Source organism: Neophocaena asiaeorientalis, unplaced genomic scaffold, assembly GCF_003031525.2.
Source record: "Neophocaena asiaeorientalis asiaeorientalis breed wild unplaced genomic scaffold, Neophocaena_asiaeorientalis_V1.1 scaffold96, whole genome shotgun sequence".
NCBI classification, from domain to species: Eukaryota; Metazoa; Chordata; class Mammalia; order Artiodactyla; family Phocoenidae; genus Neophocaena; species Neophocaena asiaeorientalis.
In genome coordinates this window covers 985,563-1,012,622 of record NW_020175831.1, presented here as the reverse complement: position 1 = coordinate 1,012,622, position 27,060 = coordinate 985,563, and the positions used below count along the sequence as shown (strand labels likewise).

Below are 27,060 nucleotides of genomic sequence, written 5' to 3'. Positions count from 1 at the left end.
CAGACAAAACCGGGTGGGTTTAGAATGGCAAAGTTTTCCCTGAGTATCCAGGATGGCCTGTCATAGGTTGAAGGATGGCGTGAGAGGCATGAAGGTGAGGAAGCCGTCATGAAACTTACTTGGCAGGAACAGAGAGCTCAGGGGAACCAAAGGGACAGCTTAAACAGCTTTAGAAAGTCTTTGAGTACCAGATGGGAGTTAGGGTTATGAAACAGACCAGGTGAGTGTCAGTTTTAGAGAGCAGCAGATGCTAAATGTAAGCCCCACTCTGATTACATAGACTTGGATGATTCCCTAATCTCTTGACTGTTTCTAGCCCTGATGAGTTGGGGCCCCAGTACCCAGTACCCAGGCTTGTTAAGGGAATTGGATGGGGATAATTTAAGTGTAGCACGTGAGCACAGTGCCTAGCACAGAGGAGGTCCCCACCGTCCCCTCCAAATTCGTTCCCTTCCCAGCTCTGCTGCACCAATGCAGAGGTACGGGGAAGTGTGATGAGTACAGGACCCGGATGTATGAGCCAAATACTGTTGTTCCTGATTCGCTTTATGCAGGGCACAGACAGCATGGAAGAAAAACCATTCCAAAGTTTTAAAACTTAGGGAGCCGACCTGAAGCTGATAGGCAAGCAGCTTATGGAAGCAAATAAGGGGAATGGTTTCAAGCGGGGTAGGTCTCAGGTAGAAATGTCGGGGAAGCTTTTAAATACTTGGTGCGAGAACTCTGTCTCAGGCTCAGACTGGCTCTCCACATTCTGCCTTCCCTCTCGCCCATGTGCTCTGCTGTGGACCTGCCCTCTATTCCTTGGGTTTGCTCTCTCCTCAGTCTAACTGACTCCTTATCTCTTTCCCTTGAGGTCTTATGGCTTTTCACAGAGGGGATAAATTAACCCAACAAATACAGGGAAGATGCCATTAAATTCTTTTAGTCATGGAGGCTGGTATATCATCCTGAATCCCTTTTGAGAGAAAAACAGAAACCCCTGTCGAATCTCTACTTTTTTTGAGTGAACAGGGCTCACCAAGCAGAGGGCAGGCCGATCCCTTCCCTCCGTGAACCACCAGAGAGGCAATCTGAGCAGCACAGAGGGCTCCTCTAACTGAAGTGGGGAATTAACATGCTGGCCCCATAGGAAGCAATTCCTTGGACCATTTTCTCATAGATAGCCCTGTGGAAATTTCCTTACAGATGAAGTGTAGCAGAGCCTATGTAGGGTCTGCATTACCCAGGCAGATCTGAAAAGTGCCCACACAGAGGCAAAGAACTCTGATTCTCTCTCTCTGCTCTTTCTGAGAGCTGATTTCTCTGTTAAGCCTGGATGGTGGTGATTGGGAGAATAGCACTGTTACCCTCCCATTGTCCAGATGAGGAAACTATAAGGGTAAACAGTGACAAAGCGAGAGAGAGGCATGGACATATATACACTACCAAACATAAGGCAGATAGCTAGTGGGAAGCAGCCGCATAGCACAGGGAGATCAGCTTGGTGCTTTGTGACCGCCTGGAGGGGTGGGCTAGGGAGGGTGGGAGGGAGGGAGACGCAAGCGGGAAGAGATATGAGAACATATGTATAACTGATTCATTTTGTTGCGAAGCTGAAACTAACATACCATTGTAAAGCAATTATACTCCAATAAAGGTGTTAAAATGGAAAAAAAAAAAAAAAAGGATGTGCTGATCGTCAGTGACAAAGAGCTGGCTAAAGCAAGCCGCCACCTCAGTATCCTCTTTCCTCGTGCTCCCACACCTCTGTGCCTAGCTCTGCAATGGCATTCGTCACACTGGATACTCATTACACTCTGGTGTCCCACGCTATACTGTGAGCTCCCTGAGGCCCGAGGACCATGATGGGTTCATCTTCAAGAGCATCCTAGAGCCAGAATCATCCACCTGGAATGATATAGGCCCTAAATAAAAACCTAAGGAGCTAGCGAATGGATAAAAGTATTTAGAACGAAATTACAGTGCCGTGGGGTTTTATTGTAAGTTGCTCTGTACTGACATTTATGTTCAAAATGTCAAGGAAGTAAAGCTCTAGAATCCAAGCCCTTAGGCCACTAGGATAAATTACTAATTCCAGACAACACTTCAGCACTACAGTTTGTTCTGTTCCAGGCTGTCTGTGTTAGTTTCATCTCCCAATCTGACCATAACTGTCTTAAGGGCAGAGGCTCTGGGACACTGGTTTAGTGTCACACAGAAGCTAGCACTTCATAAGTATGTGTTGATGGATCAAAGGTTTGGCCAACATTCTGTACTGCAGGGGCATCCCGTATACGACTCTTCCTAGATGGACTGTCCTCAAAGAAATCTTTAGATAGCCAGAAACGGAGCTCCGTGCCTACAGTTTTGTGAGGCAGGGACAGCTCGACCACTCCTTAGAAACAACAGCATAGCTGGCAGCCCAGTGAATGGCAGAGCACCGACAGGGAAGAAGTTAAGCAAGTTCACGTCTGGCTACTTGCTGCAAAGTAAACTCCCTGCAATTACTCCGGCCTTAAAATGGAAGACGAGCAAGGACTAAGAACGTATAAGGCTGAAGGGTTGTGTGCAAATAAACAGAGGCTTAAAAAGTTAGTATGTGCCCCACAGGGAGCTGGAGATGGTCCACACTCTCCATCTCTACACCGCATCATCGGACACCGCGGCCAAGAACCAGCCGGCAAGAGAGGCCCGAACGCTGTGTGGCGAACACATCGTGTGGCACCTCTGGCAGGGCTCCGGCTGAACTGGCTTTTGATGGCTTTCGCTTCCAGAAGAGAGCAGTGCAACTCATCCACGCCATTTCCCCCCCCCCAATCCCTCAATACTGGGAAATCTTTATTTTTCAGGAAGCCACGAATGTAGATGATGAAAAATATACGAAAAGGACTGGGGGCAGACTCAGATCACACAACGCTGGTGGTTGGTTGAGTGAGGCAAGGGTGCTCACGGGCCAGACGGATGAGGGAGGGGCGGGAGAACTAACGCCCCTTCTGTGAAGCTCCCCTCCAGGTGAATTCAAGATGTTGCATAATCTGCTCGGCTGTGAGACAGTGCACAAGATAGCTCTCCCCAAACTAGAAGGTCAGAATCATGATGAGGCTAAACAAGCTCTAAAAAGTCCAAGGAGGGGAATCTTGATTTACCTACAATGTCTGATCTGATTAAACTGAACGTATTCACGCGTCACTTACGTATTTAAGTTTTCCCCCTAAAACGCAATGCAGTTTCCCTGTAGCGCCCGTGTTGCACTTCTCTTGGTAAAGAAGCCCGGTGTGTCTAAAGATGGAAAAAACTAGTCCTCTATCCCCTGAACTGGCCCCACAGGCTCTCTAAGATACTCTAGTAGCTGCTCACTTCTATGCCTGTTACAGGAGAAATAGAAACGAACCCTACCAGCTGCAAAAAGAAGAGAGGGCCAGTCACTTATTAGCAAGGGCCGATGAAGCCTTTACTCACAGAGAGCTGGGTGGGGCCGCGAACACTGTTTTGGAGACTTAGGAAAGACGGCTGGCCTCTGAGATTTCCTACACAAGATGGAGAGAGCCCTTTCAGGGAACGGCATTTTCCCTGGACCGGAGAGTGGCTCTGCCATAATGCATTTCTACATCCCACCTAAGGGGTAGGATAAATTGCAACGTCTTGTCTTAAAACATTATTTCTATCCTGGTGTCTAAGTATTCAGATTCTTAATAGTAACATTTAAACCGGGGACACTTCAAGGACGTGAATTACTACAAAGAGTTCTGAAAGCTGAATTATGCCCCAGTAGTGGTGTTACTTGGCGAATTTCCACAAAGGAAAATCTAAAGCTCAGAGCATCTCAGATGAACACCTGAGGCTTACCTGACAGACTGCAGAAAAGAAAAAGACAAGTAGCGTTCAAGATTTTTTAGCAACTAGGTTCAACGTGACTGCAAAATTAAGCTCCAGACAAGTTTTTCTGATTGCAGACGCTGCTCTGAGGTGGCCATCCACACCTACCAGTGAATCGAATTTCTCTCGCGGGCAAGCAAACAGGCGTCCATTAATAGTGAGCGTCGTAAATACTGAAACGTCATTAGGCTTGAGCACCACCTTTTCTGTGAACATAAAAAGCAAGAGATTGCCTATTAAATGCACCTGAGATTTGCTGCACTGCCCGAATCACACCAACAAATTACCAGCTTGGTGAATTACCGGAACACGCAGAGTGACTGCATAAAATACAGTACTGAAGGCACCCACCGAATAAAAAAGACACAGCATTCGTGCAGGCGCACGACGCTCAGGATGCCGTCAGAAACGACCGCAACACAGGAATGGAAATACCCGAGGGTCAAGTCACCCGGTTCTGCATACAGAAACCGCACCTGCTTTTTAAAAAACAAGTCACGCTTCCAGATGGTAATAACGCCCAGCACTCTGGAGATGACAAGATAACTTTTAGAAAACTTAGGGGGTTTCTGAGATCCCACATGACTTTAGATGTAAAATTTATTACCGTGTTTTATCACTCATTCCCTAATTTGGAGGGCAACTGCATTATTAGATTAAGTCTTCTATATTTAAAAGATAATTCATACAATAAATATTTAGCATTTACTGTATGCTGGACACTGCTCTAGGCACTGAGGATACAGAAGGAAACAATACAGGGAAAAAAAACCCAAAACAGTCCAGAAAGAGCTTATAGTGAGGGATGCAGATGGTTCCAATGTACCAGAGAGTAAGCTGTGAGGAGGGGAAAACAATATAGCAGGGAAGGAGGCTAGGAAGTACGTGTAAGGGGGAATTTTAGAAAGGGAACTGGAGAAAGGAAGGAGGGGGCCTCCATGAGACAATGACACTTGGGGGGAAACCTGAAGGAAGGGAAGGAGGCACCTGGGATAGCTATGGCGTGAGTGTGCCAGAGGGATCATCACGGCAGACAGACATCCTGGGTCGTGTGTGCCGGGAACAGAAATGGAAGGGGATATCTTGGGAATCCAAGATGCATTTAAAAATCCTACATCAGTGGAATCATTTGTCTTCAAACACGGCAGGGATGGCTCACCCGATCCTGAAGGGTCTTCCAATAACTATCAAATCGTACTGGACCAGCTAGCCTGACGGCTCTCTCCTCCAGGCTCTCACTGCAATGCATGCAGACCCTTCCAAAACTCTTGCCAGCATGGACTATAATTATTTATTTATTGTCTCCCGCCTCACCAGCCTGTGAGCAACCTGGAGGCCCAGGCTGTGTCCAACACCTCCTCTCCTCTCACAGCCACACTAAGTGGCCAGAAACGACATGAAGAATGAATAAACGACATTTCAGGAAAGCAGAGAGCAGTCTAGTAACCCTGCGAGGGAAAAGACTTCTCGTTTTGTTTGACGAGCTGAGTTCCTGCCCTCTTTACTGGGAAAGGAGGAAAACCATCATCAGCTGGAAAGAACCAGCCTATGGCCACCTCCGACTTCAGACTTGTGAAAACCTACAGCCTTTAGCTAGAAAAGCCAGGTGCCCTCTTAGGGCCCACGTTTCTCAGAGCTCCAAGGTCTTAAGCTTTTTTTTTTTTTTTTAATTGCAGTACGGTTGATTTACAGTGTTGTGTTACTTCAGGTATACAGCAAAGTGATTCAGTAATACATACAGACACAGATATTTACATGTATAAATTGTTTTTCAATTCTTTTCCATTATATGTTATTACAGCCTTAAGCTTTTTTGTTTAGGGTTTATAGGGAAAGAACTCCAGGCTGACATGCACACCAGAGACCTCAGTTCCAACTGCCTCGGATAGATCATTTCACCCTGTTCTGCTTCACAGTGGTTACCTACAGGATAGGGGATATTAGACACTAGCCCAGCCCGCCTCTGACCACTTTATTTCTGTTATTTTGGGGAGCATACACAGCACCTATCTGTCCCTTTGGATCAGCTTGGAAGGGCCTCGCTAACTTCTGGCAGGGTTCTGTTTGGATGGGATATTCTGCTTTGCAGAAGGCGGTTACCTCCTCCGGAACTCATCTTGATGATGATCAGGCCTTCCCCAGAGCCTAGTTTGTCGGCAACTGCGCTGAGGACTTCCTTCACCGAGGCAGCCACCGGCACCCGGATGGTTGTGTAGGTGTGGTCCGTGCAATAGACTTTAAACAGAACTATCGGGAAGGCAGCAACAATAAGATAAGTTGGTCTTGTGAGTTCTTAAAAGAACAAAAGCTATGCAAAATGTTTAGACATGCTCCAAAATGTGCACCATCTCGCCATTCTTAAGATTTGTACTTATTTGTACTCATTTATGCACGCCTGCCCCCTTCTGAAACTTCTTACCTTAGCGCTGGTCTAAGAAAAGTCCGTGACTGCCAGCTCCAGTTACAAAAACCACAACAGATATTTGTGAAAAACCCACACATAGGTCATGCGAAGCGATGAGAATTATGTTTAGGCCAATTTTCTGGGTCTGCCTTTGTTTGTGAGCCTCTTTTTCACAATACCGGGAGTGCTGTGTTGTAGGCAGATTACTAGATTCCCGCAGCCCGGCGCAGTGGTGGGGAGCCAACATTAACGCCTCTGCAAACAGGAGTGCTTCCGCCTGGGGCCATGAACATTTGCTGACATGGCTGCTCACTTGTTCCCTGGTTTGTGTACTCGGAGGCCAGGCCAGGTGGCATGGGTGGTACTCAGCTCTCAGCAGACCCCTATGTGGCACCCAGACGCTCAGCTCTGAACACATAGATCTTGAAGGCAATGCCAGCTCCTGTAATTCTGGAGTTTGGGGCACCGCTAAATTACAAGAGTCATCTGTGGCTTAAGATGAAGATTTTATCATGATCATTCATCTTATTTTGGTCGTGATTCTTTGGAGAAATCTTAACCAAGCAAACAATAACAGCCAGCATCTCTGCCTCCCTGATGGCTGCTAACGAGGTACTGCTCAGGGCCAGAGTGCTCTCCCTGGGTGGGAGCCCTGCTCTGCAGGTGCCCCTGGCGCTCCACCTCGGCGAGGCATCTGCAAAGCGCCAGCCACCCTCCTGCCACGTTGACAACGGGTGCCTGAGATAATCTTTCTCTCCTTCAAGGAGAGGTAGCAGCGGGGGAGAGGCAGAATCAGGGGAGTGTGAACAAGCGCCCCAGCTCCAGGCACAGAGTTCAAGAACATAAATAACTGGAATGCAAACGGGCACCTCCAAGCAAACCATTTGGAGTACACAGGGACAGCCAAGAAAAGCTATTCTGTGGGCCCAAGGGGTGATTCCCAGGGGGGAGATTTTATTCTGACTTTCAATAATCTGCACAGGTTGGAAGACATTCTCACCTTCATCAGAGCCACGGATAGGCTGGCGCTTCTGGGCTCTGTCATCCCCTGTGTTGAACTGCTGCAAGAGAACTTTGTGCTGTAAAAAATAATAACAGCAGCAGCTGTCATAAGGAATGAATGACAAATGCACGTTTGCAACTCAGAGGACACACATCTGAGCAGCAGAGTCGAGAAGTAAACATATTTTGTCTTTACAAAGTAGCATATTGCAATGTCATGTTTCTGGAGAGCTGTCATTCTACAGGGCACAGTTAGAGAATCCTAATCCGTTGCCACTTACCTTCTTTTGCGGAGCCTTTGCATCTTCTGAACTACGAGAAATAGAGAAAGCACATTATTTGATACTGTGGGTACTATTATTTTAAATGGCTTCATTTGCATATAACTTTAATCTTAACATTAGAAAATGAAACCACAGCATCCCTTCAGGAGGCAACACGAGCCTTCTGATTTTAATACTAAGAGGCCAAGGCCCAGAGGAGACAGCTAAGAGATCAGCTTTTGTCACAGACAGATCCCTGGTCGAACTGATGAGAAAAGCCAGAATTTCTTGATCTCAAAGTCTGTTCGGTAGCCAGTATTTAATCAACGGCTCGAAGAACAGCGTGTGAAAACCTTCTGTGTTGCCACCGAGAGGACACAAATATTCACCACCAACAGCACAGGCAGCCAAAAGTGAATTTACCACGTAAGTAATTCTCCTCAAACTTTCTTTAGGTGCCACTGACCACTTTACTACTGGATTCACTGCCTTGAACCAAAGGGACCCGAGTTTATTGAGTCAGACACTCAGAGAGGATCTCTGGCTCCCCAGGCTCTCTCTCGGCGGCCATCCGGCACAGAAGGCAGCTAAGCAGACTCTCTGTCCTTTTGTTAATCTGGCCTGACGGCGCCTCTTCACCCGACTCTCAGATTGCTCAAATCAGAATAGCGTATGGTTGTTGACAAAGCATCTTTCACCTTTTGGGAGGTGGGCAAAGGACCTCCTGGAAGATGATGTGATTCAGAGGCAGCAGGCACTTACTTGATGAAAGCACACCCCAAAGCCAAGCCCTTCCTTACATTTGCTTGACAATCTTCTCCAACTCGGGCAGTTGCTCCTTGAGGGCAGCAATCATCCGGGCATCATCTGATACAGACACATAAAACTCCTGTAATTGGCAAAGGTCACAGGCTTTTAACAAGAACTGCAAAAGGGACGTAATTCTGTAAAGAGCAACAAAGACGTGTCCCTACGTCATCTGCCTCACTAGCATCTCCAGACCATGGTTTCATGGACTGGGGACAAAGAAGTAAAAGAGAACGTTACGGCATGCCTAAATTCACAATTGCAAGGGAGAAAACATTTTGGAAACTGATGGTGGTGATGCTTGCGTTACACTGCGAACGTAATTAATGCCACTGAATTGTATGCTTAAGAAAGATTAAAACAGCAAATTTTATGTTTGATATATTCTACCACAATAAAAAAAATTTAAAAAATTGAATTGCAAATGAATTGTTTATATGATATTTATACCAAAGGCAATGCAATGCAGTGTTCTGGAATGGGTTATTTTATAGTCTATCCTTTAAGAGCACTGTTTTCACCTCAGTGTTTTTTCAGGGAAATTTTAATATTTATTTTGAATATTATTTTAGTATTTGTTGTTTAATATTTACCACTGGTCGCGGTTAACTGTTGGTGGTAAAAGTACAGTCGTGGTTTTCAGCACTGAACTGAAATTCTGCTGAGTTCATGTCACCAACTCAGGACTCTTCACTGACGTCCTGGGAATGGTCCCGCCCACTGTGCAGCAGCAGCCGTGCCCTGCTTTGTGCAGGAGCGGTGGCCTCCCCAGCAGGAGCTGAGAGCTGTGGCAGTGGCAGCTTCACACCACTTTGGCTCATCTGTAAAGTGGTCCTTTACTCGATGCAATGGGTAGAGGCCATGACCCAATGACCCAAGCTACTATTATTCCTCTACATTTTCAAAATCCTTTATCCCACAGCCGTGAGGGACTCTCATCGTCCACCTTTCCTCCCAGCCTCACTTCTCTGCCTGCCAAATGACATGAGTAAAAAGGAGAGAGTGGGGACGTTTCTTTTGGATAATTCATTCTTGAACAGACAGACTGATAAGGTTTGAAACAGAAGCCACACTGCCTTTTGCCTGCACAGGAGTAAGGTCCCCATCTCAGATTCGGAGGACAGAATGAGTCATCAAGGATTAAATGCCCAGGTCAATGCTGTAACTTGGGCTGGAGCCATGGGAAGGAAAAGGGAAGCTCAGCTTAAAGCAGTGTTTACAAAGTAAATCGTTTCCCTTCAGAACTACCTCGTGGCCCCAGGAATTCCTCAGTAAAGTTATCTGCTTCTCTCTACTCAAAAGTATCCACCATTTGATCTAGTAATCCCACTGCTAGGAATATAACCAAGGATAGAACACTTTTGGCACAAAAGTGTTCACTACGCTGTTATTCTAGGAAGGTAAAAATGGAAATGATGTAAATATCCAATAATATGGGAACAAATAAATGTATCTGTGGCAGGGCCATTAGAAAGTTTTATTAGAAAGACTCTACTGACATGGAAAACTCCTTACATCAAGTGGAAAAAGCAGCCTGTAAAATGATGGGTACTATGTGATTACAACTATGGAAAATATAACAGAGAAAATAACCAAATGAAGATACATTAGAATGCTACTTCCAGTTATTGAATTACAGGGGCAGGATAATGGATGATGCTTTTCTTTACTTTCCTTATAGTACCTTTCTGATGAGAGAACATGTTAACAGAATCTAGAATCGGCAATTACAGTCCCTCCAGGGAAGCTGCCATGCCTATGGGTAGTCCCTGCATTGTAGGACAAAGGTGCATTCTTGGCAGGGACGACCCCCACGTACCTCCAGGAAAGCCATTGCCACATCATCCTCTTGCAGGACGTCTCCATACATGGCGGCCCACTGCAAAACCAGGTGGATGACTCGCCTCTTATTGTTGAGGGCATAATCCATTTTCTCCTGTTCTGTACCTTGTGAAGGCTGTGCGTGGTAGGTGCCAAGGAGTCAAGGAAGATATTTAGCCATTCACTGTGCTACTTGCAAAGATAGGGTGACAGATCCCAGCTTCAGAAAGCCTGCCTCCTGGACTACTGGAAAACCTTCCTTAGGCCCTCAAGAAGACCCTCACCTGCACACGGGTTCTGGACCAGATGCAGACAAACCCAACTGGCTTTGCCTTGATCGCTGCCCAAAGAATTAGACTTGCATGGCTCCACTTGGACTTGTGTGTTGACAAGGATTCTTGTTGCGCCTGGCTCCGGCTCTCATCACATTCCCTGCCTGCCTGCTGCCCTCCTTCACCTCTAGGGCTGGTAATGCTTCCTGCTGTTGCGCCTTGCCACCTCTTGTTGGCTCCCACAATTCTGGACACATCTCTACAATCCTTCATTATATGTGCTTCAGTTAAACACTTACGAGTGGCATCTAGTCCTGCTGGAACTGTGACTGACACAAAAAGCACGCGGGAAGGAAGTGAGGCTGAGGTAGATAAACTCACCCAGGGTTAGGACAAGGAAAGGTTCCTGCTGTATCCGTCTTCCGGTGAGGGACTCAGACACAGTTTTTTTTAGACACAGTTTTTATACCATCCTTTTTTCTCTTGCTCAGAACCATTACTTAACTCTTACTGGCTTTTTGTGCATCAGTGGTTAGTCATCTTAACTATAGATTCCTTGAGGCTTGGGGTAACACGTTATTTTTCTTGTATTCCGTACCATGCCTAGCACAGTGACATTTACATAGAAATTTTATCCATTAATACAACAGATACCTGATTGAGTGTCTACTGTATGTGTCTGGTGAAGGTCCCTGCTCTCAGTTTACATTCTTCTGTGGATTACAGTAGGGAAAATATAGTATGTGACCAAGAAAAATTTTAGATTAGACATACTGTTCCTTTTTCAGTGATTTATAGTACATATTATAGACGATTCATTCATAAAACAATTTCCTTTTTATCACTTACACTGTAACTTGCACAGAGAGTACCTCAGTTAAGCCCTACTTTATAGTCTTGGGATGAAAACATCATTCTTTCTACAAGTGAGCAAGCCGACAGTAAAGGAGTGTGAATGGCCAAGATTACACAGTGAGATTGTAGAGCTGGTTTTAAATCCAAGACTCCTAATTGCAGCTAGTTTATTCTGCATTATACAATATCCCTGTGCCTCACACCTGGCTACAAGACTGGGCATGTCTTAGCTTACGACCATGACTTAAAAGGCACTGTAGAAAACTGTCTTGTGGCAGTGCTATGCTTGGGAGCTAAACCAGTCCAGGGCCTTTTCTAAAGGGACTATAAGTAATCATGATCAAGGTAAGTGACAGAACTTTAAAGCAAAGGTTTACTGCATGTAAATGGGTTGCAAAATGGCTTTCATCAACCGAGCACGGGATTCATAAAAAAGAAAATTGCTCAACCTGTATTGCTACAATTCTCTTCGAGCTTACAATAAAAAAGGGAAGAAAGATCACTTTCTGTGAAAATTATTTTTTTTCTGATTAACCCTTTGGTCGCTTGCTGGGATGCACACATAACTCAGTTTTTCTTTCCAAAGAATTGTAATGCTGGGCACTACATTTTAAGACTATCTTTTAGGGTACCTAGGAGCATAGTCAGGCACATGGTGGGTACCAAGCGAGTAATTCTTGACTGACTGAAAAATACGTACTGGTTCACTCATAAGTCAGTAAGAGAGTGAGAGAGAGAGAGAGGTTCTTTCCTACTTGTATGAGGCTGAAATGGTTTGAAATATCTAGTTGATAGTAAGTGGATATGATTCTAACTGTCCAGGTTATCCCGACTTGGACTCAAGGAAGCAATACACATGCTTGTATGTTGCATCCAGAGGCACCAGCTGCACACCTGTGGCTAATCTATAGGGCCCTAGTGTAGGATGACTAAATTGTCATTGTCTCTGTGGGTCAGGACACAGATTTTTCTTGGCTTCTCTTCTGCTGGGGAAATCTGTCTTTTGTGTACAATAAAAACACAGGATTGCAAGGATTAACGTGATTAACACTTCAAATATGGGTCGGGCTCTACAGTTTATAATAAATATACTCAAGTGCTTACGTGATCGTGTAATGCTCTCCACAAACCTGAAGGGTAAATATTTACAGATGAGGAGACCGAGGGTCAGAGAGGAGATCTGCCCAAGGTTGTTCAGTGAGTAAATGGCAGGGCTTACAAATCCAGGCAGGGCTCTTATGGCCACGCCTGTGGCCCAAACAGTGGCTATAGTGACTACACACTGGTGCTTGGGTTCATGAAATTATTACCAGTAATTGCATCTGGGAAGCAGAGATCCTAATGGGAAAGAGATTTCTCCTCCTCTCTCTCTTTCTCCCTCTCTCTCTCTTCCGTCCTTCCTCCCTCCCTCCCTCCCTCCTTCTCTTCGTTCCTTCCTTTTGGAACTTTTTGCTGAAGTTCCTAGTTTCCTAGAGCTGACTCAGCATGTCCAGTCCCGAAACCAAGGGCTGAGTGCCCCCCACTCTTCACGTATAGCTCCACAGCCTCTTGGGAGCTAGAACTGACTGAATCCAGAGGGAGTAGGAAGAGGCTTTCTCTTTTTTCTCATGAAAGTTACGAATCTTTACCTCTGGAAGAAACAAAAGGAAGCACTGATTTGTTTCACAGAGTCTTGCCTTTCCCCTTCCAGGTGTTTATTCACTAAGGTGGAGTCGGGAGTCATAGTATTTTCAGAGCTGAATCTAGGCACGGGCTCAAGGATTCGGCCCCGCCACAGGCATTACACCATTCCAGCCCTCGACGGGCTGCTGAATCAGATTCTCAGGGGACACGGAGGAGACTCTACATGTAACTGATCTGCCTGAAATGGTCCCAGGGGAGGTGCTGGGGCTTCTATTTATTCCCATAACAATCTCCCCAGGTTTTTAGAATATTTATGTGATTTTTAGATTTTATTTAACTCCTACAAAAAAGAAGGGGAAAGAGAAGAAACCTATATTCCCTTCAGAAAGCAGCCAAAGAATAAAGAGCATCCCACCAGGTCCCTTGTCTCAATAGGATGTCAAAAATGCAAGCTAACAAGAGTAACATTTCAAATATAGTATTTGTAAATTCACACACATCAGAAAGGTTGCAGAAACCATTACTTTCTGTGGCTAAAGCTGGGATAATAATGCATGAACCATTTGATGGAGAAAGTCCTATGTGGAATAAAAATCTAACTCTTCTCCAGCACAAATAACAGTTTAGAAAGGATCATTAATGCATACCACACACATTTTTAACATACGAAGAACACCATCTGAAATACATACTTAGCTAATGTCTGTTTCAAGAGTGGGTTAGTAGAGAATATCAAACACATAATAATCTAATGATTTTGTCATATGATCAGGAAATACTTGTATAGAATAAGGTCATGACTCGTGATATCATGACAGCTGGGTTCTGGTAAGAAGCAATATGGCTGCTTGAATTCATGGGAAAAAGTCACAGAAAGATAACATGGTTCTGGTATTTGATTCTGGTAGCTCAAGAAGTGCTAGTTTAAAGTCTGGAAGAGAATCTGGAATTATTCCCTTAATTGTTACTTTTAACACAATTAAGAAAAGGCCATAGTAGTCCAAGTGGCCAAACTCATCAGTCATATACTGAGTTGATTTCAGATGATTCACAGAATCATAGAATCTGAGCTTTATCTCCTTCAACTCCACCATTTTTAGAGGTAAGGGAACAGGTAGAATGAGGTGGAGTGATTTTTCTGAATTTATCAATGGAATTCTTCCAACTAGAACTCGGCTCTCTTACCTCCCGCCCCAGTACTCTGTTGACTTGTTTATGTTATTGTGTTTGTCTAATATTATTATTTCTTTATCCAAACATATACCATGCAGCAGAATTAGGTAACCTAGAAGTTTGTGGGATTACAGGGAAATCCATGTGAGATGTAGAACTGATCCTCAAAAGCCCTCAAAGAAGACAAAGCACATACAGAAAACCAAGAGTTAATTGTTGCAGCCTTGACCATCTGAGAGTCAGCGAAGCAGGATCCCTCATGTCTGAACTAGACCCTCTCTGCTATATATATTCAACCAGTTCTCTTGTCCAACGTCTGTTGATTTAGAAAGCAGTGGCTCTCCACTCCTAATCAGACCAGATATTCTTAAACTACTGATGATTCAAATCCTAATTTGAGGTTTCTCATTATGGTAATATGACTTTTCACCATCCAAGAGCATTAAATAATCCTTCAGCAACATAGATGGACCTAGAGATTATCATATTAAAATGAAGTCAGACAGAGAAAGACAAATATCATATGATATCACTTGTATGTGTAATCTAATAAAAAGATACAAATGTGCTTCTATACAAAACAGAAATATACCCACAGACATAGAAAACAAACTTATGGCTATCACAGGGGATGGTGGGGGGCAGGGGGAGAGATAAATTAGGAGTTTGGGATTAACATAGACACACTACAATGTATAAAACAGATAATCAACAAGGACCTACTGTATAGCACAGGGAACATACTCAGTATCTTGTAATAACCTATAATGGAAAAGGATCTGAAAAAGAACATATATATCTATAACTGAATCACTTTGCTGTACACTTGAAACTAACACAACATTGTAAATTAACTATACTTCAATAAAAAAAGAAAACAAATTCAAAAAACAGAATCCTTAACTGCAGGAACCATGTCTTAAATTCAATGTGAATCTCTACATTTCCTAATCAAGGACTGGGCACGCAAACATAAAAAGCCTCAAATGTTCACCTTAAACTATTCAGTGACACTGTCTGGAGTGCTACATATAATAGAATATTCTTTAAACTGTTTTCCCCCCAAAATATCACAGCTCTTTAAAACTCTTTATTATCTAAATTACCTGAAATTCCATTTTGTCGAGATATCAAATGCAGATCATAGATACATTCTAAACAAGTTCATATTCAATGTTACCAGGTTGACTAAGTCTACAGTAAATACCAAAATCTGGTACATCTTTTAAACAGAACCTTTTAGTTATTGGGTCTTTAGTCTATAGGACCACAGCCTTTCAGAATGACTGAATCTTTATTGAACTGGACCAGCCCCTTTGACATCATATAAACATGGATGAAGACAAATTGGATCTGTTTTCAGTGAGGTATTAGGGCTGAGAATCAGAAGAGGTGAAGGCCACAGAGTCTTTCTACCCTGCCAACAGCAGGTTTAATATTCCACTGAGGCATTTTCCTCATGCCGGCTCTGCCGTTCAAACACTGTAATTATTTCATATATTTTTACCTAGTTATTATCTTACTCACCACAGGCACCTGTAATTTTTCTGTATTTTTTTTTTTTACTGCTCATTTACTTATTCTTAATTCAGCTAATAATGGTTCCATGTATTAAAATTATCATGGGGAAAGTAAGTGAAAACCTCCTAGGATGTAGAGGCAGCAGATTCATTACAGCCTACAACAGGGAATAAAATATTATGTATACTTTTTGCAGTAAGTACATGCTAATTATGCAGCTATTTATAAAACACTTATCAACATTCAAACTGATACTCTTCAATGTTGTTGTTTTTTAAAACCCTGCTTTGCATACAAGATCTCTGCTTGAAGCTGAAAACAAACTTTGGGGGTCATCTGCCCACTGACTAGACAAAGCTTTTGCACGTTATTTTATGCCATATTCCCCTCATGATGGTACAATCATTTATTTATAGGGGGCAATATTTACACAGGGCTTTAAGGTTTATAATGTATTTCCCACACACAGCCTTATTTGATCTTCGCAAAAACCTGGTGAGGTGGGTAGGGCAGGTATAATTACCCCTATTATATAGATGGGGTACAGAGAGGTTAATTGCCAAGTAATATAGGTTTCAAGACGCAGGTCTTAAACACGGGTCTTTTGACTTCAGAGCTCTTGCTTTTCCGACTGTAGTATGGGCCTCTTTACTACTCTGCTTGACTTTGTGGAGCCTCCCCACATCCTGAGCACCAAGTCTACTCCTTCCTTGATGCAGCATGTGCTTGGGAATGCAAGTTCTGGAATTAGACCACCTGGGTTCATCTCTTGGCTTCCCCACTTATCAACTGTGAGACCCTTGGTCAGTTAACTGACCATTTAGAGCCTCAGTCTCTCCATCATCAGTAAACTTCATAGGACTGCTGTTAAGAAGGAGATGAGGCAATACTGGTAAACCGTGTAGAATGGCATCGGAGACATTAGGTACTCAGTTAAAGGTTATCGATTATCATTATCGCTGATCCACCTCTGGAAGTAATACAAAATCTTTAAATGGATGGCTTTGGAAGTTTTCATAAGACCAGGCATTTCTGAGTTTAACACTGTGATGCTATTCCTACCAACACGGCTGCTCTTGTGTTTGTGTGCACCTTCCTTATTGCTTATTGTGTGTAACCAATCCTTATTGCTGATCTATTAACTTGGAGCTCACATGAGCTCTTCCTGCCTCCCATTTTCTTGCTCAGGGTATTTTTTTTCCTCACTGATTTTCAGACTTCTCTGCATTTTCAGAAGCCTTTAGTTCTTGGCTATTCTTTTTAGTTTTAGTCAGGGGTTTGTACTCATAGCAGAGCAGTTAGGACTTGGCCTAATGCAACAATTGCTTGGGTTCAAATATTGTTCCAACCCTTACTAGTATGTAACTTGGGACAAATTATCTGCTCAGTCTCGCTTCCTTAATGCAAAAAGAGTACACATCTCACAGTGTTGACATGAGGCTGAGAAAATGTATATAAAATACTTTGTAGAATACCTGATAATACAGCCATTTTCTCTGAAAGAGGATACCATGTTCGTATCATCATCAAACCAAGCCTTCCTTATTGGAAATAAACTCTGAAATTGCATATCTGCAGAGATAAATTGTTCTTATAGTGCCACATGGATCAAACACTTTTTGGAACCAAGTAAAGGACTAAAATGGTAAAATTTGGCTTCAACAAATTTAAGCTGACAATCTTCCTTACAAATGCCAAGAATATTCCTAAAAACATGGCTTTAAGAATCTGATGCTCTTCTGTAAATCTTGATTTACCAATTTTGGTAATTGTTCCTCTTAGAGAACCCAAGTCAACTTATAAAGAGAATACCCCCAGGTCATTTTCACAGAGAAATAAAAGATGGAGACTCTGCCTTTTCAGTAAGGAAAGCTATTGTGTTTACTTTGTTTCTGTATAAGGGACGTCATACGTACAAAGGCAGTTTTAGCTAAAACTTAGTGGCAAATCTGTATTCCATTTTTTCTTTTTAACTCAAGAAACTAAATTATTTCCACGCCAGAAGCATAAAATTCATGTTCAATACTAAGCCAAAAGAAATTAGGATACTAAGAGAAAATATTTGACCAAAATTATTGCTGTATTTAAATTTTTATAAATTTAAACCATTTATCACTTAAGGTTCTTTCAGCTGAAGTAACAATCTGTTCGAAACAACAGATTGTTGTTTAGAACAGATAGTATTGTTGTATGTATTTGTTGACATAACAGAGACTCTGTCGGTAGGGTAAGCTTCAGGATTGGTCTAAGTGCAATGATGTCGTCATAGACTTCATTTTTTCCCTGACGCTCAACTCATCTCAGCTTTGTCATAGGGCTTATTCCCCTAATGGTTGTAGGACGGCTGCCACAGGCAACTGGGGCAAGAGGCTGCCTGTTCTTTCTTTTTTATTAAAGTATAGTCGATTTACTATATTGTGTTTGTTTCAGGTGTACAGCATAGTGATTCAGTTATTTTTTTCTGATTATATTCCATTATATGTTATTACAAGATACTGACTATAATTCCCTGTGCCATATAGTAACTCCTTATTGCTTATCTATTTTATGTATAGTAGTTTATATCTGTTGATCCCATACTCCTAATTTGTCACCGCCCCCTTTGGTGACCGTGAGTTTGTTCTCAAAGTCTGCGAGTCCGTTTCTGTTTTGTTCCTGTTCTCTTAACTGCTTTTTACTCAGAAGCCCCAGGAAGCCTCTCTTTGAATCTCATTGGCCCTGTCTACATTGGGCCTGCAATGTGAGAGCCAATCACGGTCAAAGGCAGCCAATTACCATGACCAGCTAGACTGACCACCTGACATGGCACTGATGGTGGGGACTCAAATACAATGTCCATTGCAACTGGAATTACATTAATGCTACACGGAGTTCCTCCAAACATCTGTTAGTATATGCGGAATCTTAGGTGGTTATTTGGCTTCCGAGTGCCTTGTAAAATGTAAATAAATATCATACCAGTGCCTTTTTTGCCTCACATGTGGGGGCTGGTGTTGGAAAGATAAAGTAAATGATGTGAAAATGTTCTGAATCAAAGATACGTTTATTAAAATTCAAAATAATATTAACTCAGTTGTGATCACTTAATTGAAGGCTTGCCTGCATTTGTACAGACAAAAAGAAGGCAGAGTTTAACCATAAAAAACACAAAATTACAACAATAGGACAGCAATAAACATCAAAAGCGTTAAAATATTCCATATTCTTTGCTTACATTTAGAAACTTAAAGTAAGGAATATATGTGGGCAAAGGTTTAGCTGGAAGGATGCTGATTCATCCCACTGTGTTTGCTATAGGAAAAAATGTGGAGATAATCTAAATATTCGATAGGAAGAGGCTAAGAAAAATAATTATGACATATCTACCATATAATATTGTGAATCAATAAAAATGATAACATGTTATTCTCATGCATCCTCGTCACCTTGTTGCCCAGCACAGTATAACATTGTAAGTGTTCAGTGTTTGTGGAATTATCTGGAAAAAATGATGTAGTTTTATTTGTATATACTGATTTGAAAAGATATCCACAACATACTAAGTGAAGAAAACCATATTTTTAAAAACCATATACAACATAATTTCACTTATATAAAATTATACACGTATATAATTTCTGAAAGCTTTTTCATAATACAATGGTGAGATACCAGGTGAATTTTGTTCTTTTTCTGTAAATTGAATTTTTTACAATGAGAATGTTCTATTTTTAAGGATGACAAAGCTATCTATATTTAGAAAAATGGTGTGAAAAAAATTAATGGGAGAGAAATGGCTCTGTTTGTTTAGTAACAAACCATACACAGTTATTTAGCGTATGACCCCATTATTATATTTCAAAGCATGTATCTATATGTATAGAAAAAAGACTGGAAGGCTACATACCAAAATGTTAACTACAGTAATACCTGGTAGGTTTATAGGGGGTTTTAATTTTCTTTTTAAAGACTAATGGAAAATTGAACTGAATTCTAAGTACAGTTTTTTAAAAGATTAAAGAAACTAGAGATGAAAAGTACAGAAATTGAACAAATATAATTAAAAAAAAACTCATTATAAAGCACTTGTATTCATCAGGCCAAATCATGTTCCAAGCATATCTAATGAATAGAGAGTCTCTCTCATTAGCACATAAAAGGCCTGAAATATTAACGTTAAACAGAGTTTTACCATCTTCTGTGCTAAAAGCAAAATTGGAGGAGACATACAATGTGGATTAAGGACAGAAATAGCCACCAGTGGCTCAGGGCTCAAATCTTTTCTGTACTTTTCCGTACTTTAATTCTGAAAGTAATTACCTTTCTCTGAGCAAATCGTAATTTTTCATTATCCTAGTTTATTGATTTGGAAAAAGAGCAGTGAAAACACTGACTTCTTCATAGAGCTGCTATGAAAAGTCACACATATTAAGTACTTAAAAACACTCAGCCAAATCAACTCACTCAGTATAAGTGCTTTAATGGAACGTAGTTAAGTATTATATTTTACTATCCCTAAATCCCGTAACAATGTGGATATTAGCCCACTTGTTCCGTTTTACATTCTATCTCCCTGTCACATGAGGACATGGTGCTAAGGAGTTTATATGTGTCTGTTTTTGTCTTTTTTTTTCTTTTGACTGTTCATTGTCTATTTCTCCACGTTCTCTCTTTTTCTTTACAGGCAGTCTCTATAAAACTGTCCAGTAAAGTGCTTTGCCTTTCTTTGACCAATATACCAGCAGTGACTCAAGCTACTCCCAGGGATGTGGGAATGAGGTGAGGGCCCAGGATGTTTGGAGTAGATTTACTCTAAAAGCTGTTCCTTAGTTGCTACCCCCGAGGTTCCCTTCTAAGGTCTGGACTCTTTAAGGATTCCTTCAGTTCTCTGAGTTACCCCGTCCCTCTGATGAATTCCTTTATTCCTTAAGTCACTCACAGTTGGTTTACGTTACTTATGACCAAGAAAAGGAGCTTACATAAGAAGCCTATATAACATCTCCCTGGAGGCAAAGGGACTAAAACTTGAGTCTTTAGCATGATATAAACACACTTACACATATGTGACTTTCAAGGATAGAGCCCTTTCCATTCGCTTGCCTGTGGCAGGATAAGTTCCTGGCCTCCCTGGCATGCTTTCTCGAGGCATTAGAGGACAGTAATTCTTGTTTTACTCCCAATATCTAAGGACTGGACTTAAGCTGTCCAATATGGCAGCCACTAGCCACATCTGGCTATTTACATTTAAATTAATAGAAATTAAATAAAATTAACAATTCAGTTCCTCAGTCATAGTGGCCAATTTCAAGGCTAGTGGCTACTGGACTAGCACAGATATAGAATATTTCCATCACTGCAAAAAGTTCTATTGGACACTATTTATTTGGTTTTAACAAATTAGGCCCACTTTGGTTTTTAGCCAACTGAAGCACAGATGAACATGTATCATGCATGCAATACGTTACCAAGAAATGTTCTTCAACTCTAATTAAAAGATAAGCTTTTAAGGAAATAAGTTGTGAAAAAAAAAAAGTGACACACCCCATGCTTTGAATCCTAAGACCTGGATAATCCTAGTTCTGCCACTTGCCTTGGGTATGTTTGTTTTTGCCTCAGAATCCTCGTTTGTAAAATAAAGCTGATACTAACCCAATAGAGTCCTGTAAGGATAAAGTAGTCTAATATGGGTCAGTGGTGCCTGACACGTAAAGAGTTGATTCAAAATAGAACAATTAAGAGAATCTAAGTTCTCAAAGGGCGGGGTGTGAAGGAGGTGGTCTGAGGGCACTAAGTAGTGTAGATGATACCCAACCATCCTGATTCCTTCCATCTCTGAGAAAAGAATTAGGATTGGATATCACAGGCCTCCCTTGATTCTACTGTCCACTTTCCTGCCTTCTCCTCCCTGCAACATCATCCCTGCCACATCCCTACTGGGGCATGGCATAGACTTTCCCTCTAGGATCTTCTATTTTAAGAACAGAGGTCAGTGCTATGAATGTTCTCAATCAATTCTGAAGGAGAATAAGCTAATAAGAAATCAGAATTTGCCAGAAGAATATAAGCTTAATGTTTGGGGCTTTGAGTTGTAAAGGTATGACTTGGCCCACTACGTTCTCTCACCCTTCTTTTGGTTTTGTTTGCCTTAAGCTTATCAACATGCTAACTGTTGGAGGAAAAAAAAAATCTAAACTCAGTGGTGGTTTTTATTTTTCCTTCCAACAAATCTCAAAGGTCTAATAATGATTACTAAGTATGGAGTTAAAGAGCACAGAGAGATCCTGAATGTGTTAATTTTACTTGAGAAAAACTATGTATGAGCCAGAAAGAATGTGTAATATATTTAAGTCTCATTAAGCTGTCATTACTTGGAAAGATATTTTCCAGGCAAATAAACACCCAAATCTCACTCTTGCAGCATCCTCAGAATAGCACATTCAACTCCAATCTCCTATCCTCATACATTCTGTTGACTTCAAAGAGAATTATGGGTGAACAAGAAAATGAGAATCAGGTAGGGCAATTATAATTCTGAAAAAGGAAAACAGGCCACATTGATTGGGTTGCTCAGAGAAAAGAGAGCCATTCTCCTTCAATATATCTCGTTGCTCAAGAAGGCCAAAGTATTTGGGGGCCTAATTTTTTGCTGCTTTAAAAATAAAGCAGAATTGGAAAGTATACTTTCACATTCTGCCCAAGTTGAGGGTGTATCTCATTCATAATATTCACTCCTCTTATTCAACTTCTATCTTCTGAATGTTCCCTCTGTGCCAGACACTGTGCACCCACTGGTCAACTCAATAGACTATTGAAAAGCTGCCCCAAACAAGCTCAGTATGAAGCTCCCTAGAGGAACTGCCATTAGAATTTCAAGTTTTATATCTTTGACATAAGTCCATGGGATAATGATAAAAATAGCCACAAAGGAATACATTTCGGTATCTAGAGAACAGGGTGAACTAGGACGAATGTGAAAGAAAAGTGACCCCCCAATGATAACTTGTATCTATCTCAGCAGTTAGTGTTCTGATTAATACTACAGCTTAGAAGGACACAAACAGATCACCGTCCATCCTGCCAGGTATCCGGACAGAGGTACAAAGTCTGTCTCTGAGCTTAGGAAACTATCCCTAATAATATTCCCTAATAATATTGGTCACCATAGCCTTCTCTGGCCTACCTCCCAGGTATGTATATTTCTCATCAGCATTACCTTCCTTATAAGGGTAAACTGGCTCACTTTTCTCTGCACAGGGAATAAGGAGGAAATCCTTAAACATGGCACAGCAAAACCATGCCAGGGAGAGCTGGAAACTTGTGCGAGGGGAAAACTGCTGATGTTTCAGAGTTCGACAAGGGCGGAAAGCACAATTCTGCCCGAGCCATGACTTACCTTGAGAGCATGCAATGAGATAATGGCCACGTACATGTGGGGTGTTGTTGAGGGAACAGACTTCTCACAACAAAAGGATATTGGGCCACCAGAGCTGGGCAAAGCTGGGTATTTGGCATAAAAACACAGTGCATCATAACAAAGTCATTTAAAACTGAATCTGCAGGGGGCAAAACAAAGCAGAAGAGGAAATTAGATTCCTGTAGAAATGTTTAGGAAAGCAGGAGTATCCATTCATTTGATCCTGGCCAGTGGTTCTTACACATCGGCTTGGGGTATTGTGGTTTTACTGTACAAAGAAGCACTGTGTATAAAAGTAATACGACTGACAGAGCTTGAGATCAAAACTCAATTTCTTAGGACAATGGACAAAACGCATGGTAGTTTTAAAAGAGACAGACTTGTAATAATGACACTGGTCACCTGAGCCACAATTAATTAAAAAAATAAATAAATAAATAAAACTAAAGAGCCACACATGGGCAGTACCATGTATGCAGGATTAGGACATGGTCATTTCTTTGTCTATTTTACACCACCTGTCTTTTGTCAATATCTCTTTTCCTTTATTTCTTTTTTACCTTCTATTTCCAGAAGGAGCAATAAAAGATGAAAGGGTGATAGAATCACAGAAAAAGGAGGTGGTAAGAGCAGAGAACTGGTGAGGGAAACAAAAGCAGAAAAAAAAAAAAAAGACAAGATAAAGGCTGTGAGCAGCAATTGAAGCAAAACAAAAGCTCTCCAGTAGATTAAAATGGTGTATGTCCTATATTTGAAGCTATTTTTAGATAGGTAAGTGGGGGAGATGGCAAAAGAAATAAGGCAAGTCCCCCCAAATAAGCTTCATCTTGAATTTGTTGCTGCTTCTTCATTGCAAAGACTATATTATCCAGGCAGCCTTAATGGGAAAGCACGTAAGGACAGACCTAAAAGCCTTAGGAGTACACAAGTTAAAGCTTTGGAATCCAAGATACTTATGGGGGTTTTCAATTAAAAATGAACTACCATGGCTGAGATCTGTGAAACTCACATAACTTCTCAAATAGAAAAGGGTGAGAAATACGAAAATTGTCTAACTGTATGTATTGAATTTTCAATGTCTATGTTTTAAATTAACAAATACTATCAAAGTTGGAATCAGTGACTAAAGGTTTAACTGTTATACGTATTTTTAAAAAAATGATATAACTGTCATAAATTATGTAAGTTTAAGATACACAAAGTGTTGATTTGATACATATACATACTGCAGTATGATTACCACCTTAGCTTTAGTTAACATATCTATCACGCCACATAATACCATTATACTCATTTAAATATAGGTGATGAGTGTAATCCAAAGTTGTCATAACTAGGTGTTACTAGTGATTTCAGTCCCATTATACTGAGCCAGAGAAGATGCCGAGGCGTCAGACAGAAGATGTACGGAACTTTTTTTCTTAGGTATCAAAGGACGTTCATTGGCATGTCTGAGTTGAACATCTAGTGTCATCTTTATATGTTTTAGAGATAAAGGATTTCTCTGAGGATAGGAGAGAAAATTCTTGCTTATAAGGCTCCCCGAGGCCTGTGCTATAAAGTAATTTAAATTTTGCTAAAGCAGAGATTTGAGGAGCATGCTTCAAGGCTGGCGAGACCGTCAATCAGCATGGTAATCACCCAGCACCCACATCTCAATGTGGCTTTCTTATTCTCTGCTCATAAGCAGTAACTCTTGAGGACTAATTAAAAAAATCATTTCCTCTAGAAAATGATTTTCCAAGTCACTCAAGGACTAATTCTGGTCGTAGAAGTAGAAAGTCTAGGAAACCAAAAGGTCTCAGGCAGAAAATACGTGTTTTGGGGTAAACTAAGAGAATGTACTATCAAAGCCAGGGGTGTTCATTTCTGCGATGTAAACCAGTTTCACTGGCAACTCTGACATCTCTTTCGTATTGTAAATCCAGAAATGCCAAGGGTCTCCCACCCTATTGCATCCATGAGTTTCATGGGGCTGAACTAAGATTATTTTTAGTGTCTAGGAGGACCATACAGTAATTCATATTTTTGATTATAAGAAAGACAGATTTATTCTTTCATCCAATCCATGAACATTACTTGCAAGAATAACAAAATCAGAAAAAAACTGCAGGGAATAAAGTTCAGTATTAAATTATGACGTGAACTTAGTTCTAATATAAAAATGGAATGGTCAAGAGTCATATCCTAAGTGGCAGTCACGCTATATACACTGATTTCTGGCCTCCAAGTTTTTAAGGAGCAATAATCCAGTCCCCTCCTCTTTCAGAAGTGACTTTAAAAGGAAGAATATATTTGTTCTTCATGGGTAGTAAAGATCTTACAGATCTTTTCTTAGATTCCATAGTCTCTAATGCACCAGAACGTTCCTTTTTGGACAATATTCACTTTAGAGAAGATGTTGTTTCTTGTATTATGCAATCACACATTCTGGGCAACAGTTAATCGGAGGGGAAAACTCTGTATTTTTCCTGACCTCGGGTCCTAGAAATTTGGTTTGAGGTTATGTTTGCCTCTTGGAAGCAAGCAATCCTCTCCTAACTGGTCCCTCAAGGATTTCCTTTTTCAAGAAGAGATCTTATCACATTCTCCTTGCTCAGACATCTTCAACCACTTCTCAAGGCTTAGCTTCACATTTAAGATGGCTCTGAGATCTGAACCCTAATTCTTAGACCCTACCTTCTTTCTGACACTTATGTATACAATAGTCTAGCAAAGCCAGACCACCTGGTCCTCCTTGTCTCTTTCTAGGTCAGCACTCATGTTGTCCCTCGGGATGGAAGACTTCATCCTTAGTCACTGGATGTGACTGGTTACCTGCCTTCCTTCAGGGCCACTTCAAAGGCTGTATCCTCTGTGACACTCTGCCTGGTCCCCTCAGCCTTACGATCAAGTTGTCTGCACATTCCTTTAGGCCCTGTAGCAGGTTATATAAGCTTCCTGAGGACAGGAGGGTGGTCTCTTGTTCACACTGCCTTTCCTAAGCGTCCAGCTTAGCACCAGCCCAACGGGATCCTCCACAAATATTGAACTGAAAATAGCTGCCCTGGAGCCAGAGATCCTGGCTTTTATATCTACTACTCCCCGATTAATTCACTACATAAAAAACCTTAGATAATGTATATGAAAAAAGGAGAAACTGGAATGGGAAGATAAAATAAGAAGTAAATCAGTGGTAAAATACTTTTAGAAGGCATAATAATGTTAACTTTACCTTGAGTATATTGCAAAGATGACAGAACTGGACGTTGAACTACTACTAAGTTTTTTAGATAAGTCTTTGAACTTCTTTCAGTGAGAAATCTTCTTCTATGGAGTTCAGTGTGCTTAAAAATATTAACCCATTATTCTGAGGGGCCAGTAGCAAATGAATGTGGGCTGTTCCAAAGTCACACATAAGATGGTAACCAAAGTGGAGAATGATACCAAACTCTGAACACTTAATTCATTGGTAAGATTCATCTCCTTTACCCTCAAATCTCTGTGTCTTAGTTAACAAGACTGGTTCACTGGAAGGTGGTATTATGAGTTGATTTTTTCCCCCAAGAAAGATACGCTGAAGTCCAAATTCGCAGTACCTCAGAATGTGACCTTGTTTGAAATAAGGTCTTTACAGATATAGTCAAGTTAAGATAAGATAATTCATGTGGGACCTAATCCAATTATGATTGATGTCCTTATAAAAAGGGGAAATTTGGACACAGAGACACATGCACAGAGGGAAAACGATGTGAAGTGACACAGGGAGAATACTGTGTAAAGATGAACATTGGAGTGACACATCTACAAGCCAAGGGATGCCAAAGATGGCCAGCAACCCCCCAGAAGCTAGGCAAGAGGCACGGAACGGATTCTCCCTCACAGCCCTCAGAAGGAACCGACCCTGCCGTCACGCGGATCTCAGACTTCTAGCCTCCTGATCTAAGAAGCGATACGTTCCGTTGCTCAAGGCACCCAGTTTGTGGCACTTCGTTCTAGCAGTCCTAGGAATCTAATACAGGTGGTGTTTCGTTACACTCTGGGGCAGCCCAAGCATCTCAGAAAGAACCACTTTACTCCCAGTTGGAG

General features: G+C 41.6%; 1 protein-coding gene across 1 annotated transcript in view; it reads right to left on the bottom strand.

Moving 5' to 3' along the window:
• The window catches only part of RAPGEF4 (Rap guanine nucleotide exchange factor 4), a 253,176-nt gene that overhangs the window by 26,002 nt on the left and 200,114 nt on the right, over positions 1-27,060 (bottom strand). Inside the window, exons 16-22 of the mRNA XM_024732858.1 lie at positions 23,053-23,131; positions 10,154-10,304; positions 8,328-8,416; positions 7,546-7,576; positions 7,263-7,341; positions 5,959-6,105; positions 3,967-4,064 (exon numbers count right to left, since the gene is read on the bottom strand). Coding sequence (XP_024588626.1) covers positions 3,967-4,064; positions 5,959-6,105; positions 7,263-7,341; positions 7,546-7,576; positions 8,328-8,416; positions 10,154-10,304; positions 23,053-23,131 — 674 coding nt within the window. The remainder of the gene's footprint in view (positions 1-3,966; positions 4,065-5,958; positions 6,106-7,262; positions 7,342-7,545; positions 7,577-8,327; positions 8,417-10,153; positions 10,305-23,052; positions 23,132-27,060) is intronic.